The 6,860-nt window shown below is 39.0% G+C and overlaps 1 protein-coding gene and 1 long non-coding RNA gene across 2 annotated transcripts; one reads left to right on the top strand and one right to left on the bottom strand.

The window, feature by feature from the left end:
• Nucleotides 1–321: 321 nt before the first annotated feature.
• Nucleotides 322–2,160, bottom strand: LOC104957542 (transmembrane emp24 domain-containing protein 9-like). The gene is made up of 2 exons (XM_010785186.1): nt 1,987–2,160; nt 322–470 (listed from the first exon to the last, which is right to left on the bottom strand). Exons 1-2 carry the CDS (start codon nt 2,132–2,134, stop codon nt 337–339), a joined length of 282 nt encoding a protein of 93 aa, XP_010783488.1. The 5' UTR covers nt 2,135–2,160; the 3' UTR covers nt 322–336.
• An 850-nt stretch (nt 2,161–3,010) lies between these two features.
• On the top strand, nt 3,011–5,083 carry LOC104957541 (uncharacterized). Its single transcript, XR_799674.1, has 4 exons — nt 3,011–3,039; nt 4,275–4,288; nt 4,382–4,475; nt 4,924–5,083. It is a non-coding gene; the product is annotated as an uncharacterized lncRNA (long non-coding RNA).
• The last annotated feature ends 1,777 nt before the right edge of the window (nt 5,084–6,860 follow it).

Here is a 6,860-nt window from a genome sequence, read left to right as displayed (position 1 = left end):
ACTGTAGCTGTGAACATGACAGGATGTGTGATTACCTAGAAGAGCATCAGGACTGTTTGAGGCATATGATAGCTATGTGATTAACATGATGATTCAGCCTCTATGGAGAGAGACATATGACAAGCATGCTCATTTCTGACGTGGAGCTAATCTGAAGTAAACATTGAATACTGCTTTCTATTCCTCCATCTTGTGACTGTGGAACTCCCTCTCTTGGATATGAGCATGTGAAGGACACTGTTCAGGAACTAGTTGATGCTCTGTATGTGATGACTACTTCCATTCTGGAGAGGATCACAGATACATGGATCCTGAGATTGAAGCTCACGCCGGAGATCAGGGAGATGTTTCTAACATTATGTTTGTCACCTTGTCGTCGGGATCTTTGACCTCCACGAACATCCCGAGGCCCTGCGTGGCCGGAAGATACTCCTCCCGCTGTTTGTCGTACAGCTGAGTGCGGTAGTTACCTGGAAACACAGAGAATATTCACTGAAGCACAGAGAGAGGTGATAATGTGGGGGGGGGGGGAATACCTTGGTTGCTGATTGGCTAATGGTTACACAAGACAACACATCGTTATGACATCATAAAGTGGCCTAAATCTGATCCGCTCATTTTCAGACATGTACAAATCAAGGGAACAGAAATAAGTAGAAGCATACTAAAACTTCTTAAACTTAACTTAAAAAAGGGAGCATGTAACATTATGAGGTAGCACCAGGTGACAACATTAATAGTATGTAGGAATAAAAAAAGTGTATATTGCAAATGGCTTCTCTTCAACAGTAGTGTAACTGTTTCAGTGGAGGGGCAGAAACATATTCCCTTTTTACAGTCCACATATATATTATACTGTGGAGTGCTTAATTTTACATTCTGCCTTATCTTAGCCAAGTGTATATATATTATAAGGGTAAGTGTACTCAGTGTGATAGGTATACAAAGTGAGACAGCTGTGTCATGGTTTGGCCCGTTTTTTACATTTTTCAATAATAAATATGCACTTTCTTTTACAAAGTTTTATGAGCATGTATATATACGGAAAGTTAGGGGATACAAAGTGCTTTTAAGAGCCACAAAAATAAATGAGAATCTTGTTTTTTGTTAGATTGTATTGGCCAAGTTGAAACATATGTTACTTAAATAACTTCTACTCTTTCTTTGCCGTCATTGCGCAGACTCCATTTGAAATAAAAAGTACACCCAAGATAATTAAGCAATTTGTTAAAGTGCCTTAATTTGAACAGCTGTTGCTTTATTTGCACAAACAGGTGAACTGAGGTTGGTCACTTATAACCTTGTTCTTCACCAGAAGAGCTGACATGAGGGCTTTGAAACACGTTATTGTGACATTAAGCTATATATAGTTTTACATTTTTAATATACTAATAGTGTTAGGGTTACCTACTCAGTCAATGAATCCATTTAACTTACAATTATTTGTCAGAATTCTCATTGTGTAAGTATTTTTTGAAAGCACCAATAGTCTAACCTGCAATACTGATGGAGTTATTTAATACAAATGATCTTAGTATTGTATTTTCTTAACATCTCTCAGCCCTTGTTGACTTTGTGAAACATGACTCCAACATATTGAACTCTTGTTCTAAAAACTAGTTTCATTAGTTTTTGAAATGGTGATTAAATATAAAATGTCCTTACATGATGATTAGGGTGTGTCCAGAGAAGTACAAACTGAACATTTAGCTACATAAACAAAGATTTAGCTACTGAAATGTGACTTAAAATGCTGCTTTAATTCAGATTAAACTCGGGAGGTAAGATGCAAGTATAAAAGTAGTGTTTAATGTCTGATTAACTAATGTGAGTGACTATGTGTGTCTAAATACTGAGCTGTAAATCAACACATCAGCACTACAGGTCCGTGTGTGAACTCATTTAGCCGATTAGCTAATATTAGCTCAAGTTGGTGGGCTAGTTAGCATTAGCACATTAACCGGTTGACTTCCTCTCCTCACTCACCGATAATCATCGTCTCGTCCGGGATCTCCTCGATGAAGCATTTCTTCTCGGTCTCTCCGATGTGGAAGTACAAAGAGGAGACGACGCTGTAGAAAACGTTCAGGAGTAAAACCGACAACACACACGACCGCATCCTGACAGGCACCATCACAGCAGAGAGCGAGAGAGACTGCGCATGCGCGGACACAGCAGTGCCACGTAAACCCTCGTTTAAGTCTGGCCAATCAGCGCGCCGTATGGGCCTGCTGGGTGTTGTAGTTTTCTGTGCGTTGGGACCGTTGGGACATATGAGAACAGAACAACTAATCCACACAGGAGGAAGACAGGAGATGGATTGCACGTGTACACTTCCAAATAAAAATGGGACTTGTCAGAGGAATCAAATAACATAAGCCAAACATTTAAATAAATACACACTTTTTTGAGGAATTGAAAGTAAATTTGTTATAAATGTTGTCACTATACAAGGCTACCAAGCAAAATATGTTGGTCGACTCAAGAGCAATGCGTTAAAAAGGTAAAGGTACAAATTCACCAACAAATCTTCACAGCAAGAGCGTTCATAGTTAAAGTATATTATGGTGGCATTGAGGTCTAAGCATTTGGTGATACATGTGGGGGGGCCAGGATCAATGCCTGGGAGTAACATGTTATGTCTTCAGGTATTCTAAAATGTACTTTAAATGTACATGATATATCTATGTTAAATCATCATGTTGATTGTGTTAGTGTACGCACAGTATGGATGAGCTAGTTAATGCAAGTATGAAGAATAGTATGAGTGATTGAACATAGATAAGGTAAAATAAAAAAATGACTGAGCCAAAACATGTGTCTATCTATCTATCCATATGTCCATCTGTCCGTCTATCTATCTATATATCTATCCATCTATCTATATATCTATATATGTCTATCTATCTATATATATCTAGTAGTCCCACATGCAGCCTGTAAGGGGCAGTAAAGCAAAACTGCTGTGGGTTGAACCTAACCCTGAAGAAGGGGCTCTTCCGCCCAAGCTGTTTCCATGGCAATCGAACATGGCGCCGGGTGAGTCAAACACTCTTTGTGCCGAAACACATTTATACATGAAATACAAATAATAATAACTAGTATATTGAACTAACGTTATTTACTACTTTAACGGTTTGTTGTTAAGCTTACCTTGCGACAGAAACAGGAGAGAAAAAGTCCCCTTGTTATTGTCAGCTGTTAGAAGTTAGCATGTTAGCTTGTGATTTAATCAGACTTCTTTATAATTATAGTCTATATAACTTATACACAGACATGGAAGAAGTACTCAGATGTTGCACTTGAGTAAAAGTAGAAGTACTCAGATCATGTACTTGAGTAAAAGCAGAAAAGTATTATCATCAAAATATAGTGAAAGTAACGACAGTAAAAGTAGTCATTGTGCAGATTGGTCTCAGGTCTTGTACTTGAGTAAAAGTAGAAGTACTCAGATCTTGTACTTGAGTAAAAGTAGAAGTACCAGAGTGTAGGAATACTCTGTTACAGTAAAAGTCCAGCATTCAAAATGTTCCTCAAGTAAAAGTAGAAAAGTATTCTCATCAAAATATAGTTAAAGTACAAGTAAAAGTAGTCATTGTGCAGATTGGTCCATTTCAGAATAATATATATGATATGTTTTATAATGATTGATCATGAAAGTGTTCTCAAAGCTGGTAAAGGTGCAGCTAGTTTGAATGACTTTGTATACTGCAGGGTAGCTGGTGGATTTACTCCAGGTGGAACTAAAGTCTGATTTAACACTTGATTAGATTTCACATCATTCATCCACATCTGTGAAGTAACTAAAGGTATTAAATACATGTAGTGGAGTCAAAGTACACAATTTACCTCCTAAATTTACCTTTAGTGGAGTGGAAGTACAAAGTAGCATAACATTGAATTACTCAAGTAAAGTACAAGTACCTCAAAGGAGTATCTCGGAACACACAGTATAACATATACAGAATACATTATTTTGAATACTCTCCAAGATATACCAATCTACTAAAGGGACAGAGACATATACACACATATATATATATATATATAGTACTACAAAAATAAAAAATGTGGTGCATTTGAATACATCTTTAGATCAGAATGACAATACTTCATATATCCCAGGGAGTAATTGGGTTTTCTTGACAGTCGCACCATATATATATTAAAATAAAACTATCATGTTTATATAAAAATAAGAAGCTAGAGTGAATGAGCACATTGTACAACTTATAACCACTATTAATCATATCATTGTATCTTCTTCTCTGCAGGGAGCCAACCAATTGTATCCTTCTCATGAAATTGATGCACACACCAATCTGTTTAATTGTGTGTGTTTACTACAATCCTCTGTTGTCCTTGACTCCTTCTCCCTCAGCTGTCGTCCACTCCTCTGCAGGTCCTCCTCTACCTGAACGTCTGGTACTTCGCTGCCTTCTACCTGGCAGAGATCCTGATGTTCATCTATAAAGGTCTGTCAGAACATTTCACACCTCCACACGTCTGAAAAACCGTTACTGTGAGATGAGACAAACCTTGTGAAGAAGACACTGGATTACTCTGAAGCCATTGTGCTGAGATGTTAGAGCAGCACCCTCTGCTGGGGAAACCTTCACATTACACTTCACTTCATCGTTATTGTGTATAGTACCAGTTCACCGATGAATAACAAAATGAAGCTTCAAGTATTAGGAACATTTCAGTTTTTATTCATTAAAGTGAATCAACAATGATCAGGAAAACAAAGTGCATACTGAGAGTACATTGTACAAAGTTTAGACACAGTAAAGTGTACATAATACAAAAAAGGTCCCAGAGATTCAGGATTTGGTCACATGTTATCTAATGTTTCTACTTCCTCCGTGTTGAACTAATGTTTATTTGCTGATATTCATACATATTTCTTGTTCCTGTGTGTAGGGATTATTCTGCCCTACCCGTCTGATAACCTGGTTCTGGACGTGGTGCTGCTGCTGCTCTTCCTCGGCCTGGAGACTCTCAGGATCTTTTACGGTGAAAAATAATAATCTAACTGTACCTGAACTACCTTTAAATAAGGATGCATATTATTATTACATTTCCACAGATCTGCTCTTTGCTGCCACCATGTGGGCAAACGCAATATTACACTCACAAAACTCCAGATAGAGTGCTAGGATGTTGTATTTATCTAGTGGACCCTTAAGGCATCTCCCTGGTTCCCTCCTCGAAAAGCCAATCAGATCTTTCCATTGGATTTTGGAATATTGTGGAAAATAATCTCTTTGGCAAACACACCTTTATTTTTTAATACTTACATTTCGCAGGATAATCTCCACATATTAACACCACCTTGTGATTTTTTAAAGTAAAAAGCCAGAAATAGGCTATAAAGTAACTACAGCAAGGTCACATGACTTCAAGTCACCACCGCTAAGCTAAAGGAGGCTAATGTTGGGCTATAAAGGAACTACAGCACGGTCACATGACTTCACGTCACCACCGCTAAGCTAAAGTGGTAATGTTGGGCTATAAAGGAACTACAGCACGGTCACATGACTTCACGTCACCACCGCTAAGCTAAAGGAGGCTAATGTTGGGCTATAAAGGAACTACAGCACGGTCACATGACTTCACGTCACCACTGCTAAGCTATAAAGGAACTACAGCACGGTCACATGACTTCACGTCACCACTGCTAAGCTAAAGAAGGCTAAGTTGGGCTATAAAGGAACTACAGCACGGTCACATGACTTCACGTCACCACCGCTAAGCTAAAGGTGGCTAATGTTGGGCTATAAAGGAACTACAGCACGGTCACATGACTTCACGTCACCACCGCTAAGCTAAAGGAGGCTAATGTTGGGCTATAAAGGAACTACAGCACGGTCACATGACTTCACGTCACCACCGCTAAGCTAAAGGAGGCTAATGTTGGGCTATAAAGGAACTACAGCACGGTCACATGACTTCACGTCACCACCGCTAAGCTAAAGGTGGCTAATGTTGTGCGTGATGACGTTTAGTCGTCTTATTTAGACACTTGTTAGCAACCGCCATTTTTATGACACATATAAGGCTCAGATATTCCCCAGTGTGGTATTTGCTGACGTGTTTTATGTCGTAGTAATAATAATGTTTACTTCGAGACGAGGGAAGTGGAAGTGCTAAAATGCCAACTAATTTCCGGGTTTTAGGACTCATTCCTGCACCACTCTACAGAGAGCCACCCTACCATTTCTAAATAACAGTCTGAGGCTCGCAGGATGTCAATCTGCTGCTTGGTGTTTCTCTATAAATGCCTGTGGGTGCTTTGCTTGCTATTTGACTTTTTCTCTTTTTGTCTCCTTTTTCTTTCTCATTTTCCCACAATTCACCACCTTCCTTCCACTCCCCACCTTCCCATAACACCTTTTTTTTAACCCTGATTTCATTACTAATTTCCTATTCCATCCATGAACACGTATAAATACACAAACACACAACAAGGTGAAGACCTGGAGCGCAATGACGGTTCAGCCGAAAGGCCTTATTACATGTCCTCGGTGCTTCGTGAGATTCTGTTGAAGGACAAAGCCGGGGATCCGTCTTCTGCCCGGCAACAAGACGATGAAGACGACGATAAAGACGTTGTGTTGAAGCAGCCTCAAGAGGAAGATGAAGTTTAGAGAAGAGGAGTTTTGAGAGCGAAGACGCTGAATTACAGGCATAATGGAACATTTAGTTATAGTTAAAGACTTCTGAAGATAAGGATCTGGAACTTTGTTTGTATCCAATTGGGAAGTTCTCCTTTTTGTTAACCTTTTTTATTAAAGGTTCCCCGCACTGCAACTGGCCAACAGAGGTGGGAGAAGTACTCAGATCTTGTTCTTGAGTAA

Source organism: Notothenia coriiceps, unplaced genomic scaffold, assembly GCF_000735185.1.
Source record: "Notothenia coriiceps isolate Sejong01 unplaced genomic scaffold, NC01 NC01_scaffold00027291, whole genome shotgun sequence".
NCBI classification, from domain to species: Eukaryota; Metazoa; Chordata; class Actinopteri; order Perciformes; family Nototheniidae; genus Notothenia; species Notothenia coriiceps.
The sequence above is the reverse complement of the archived record's forward strand: the minus strand, read 5'-3'. Positions and strand labels throughout refer to the sequence as shown.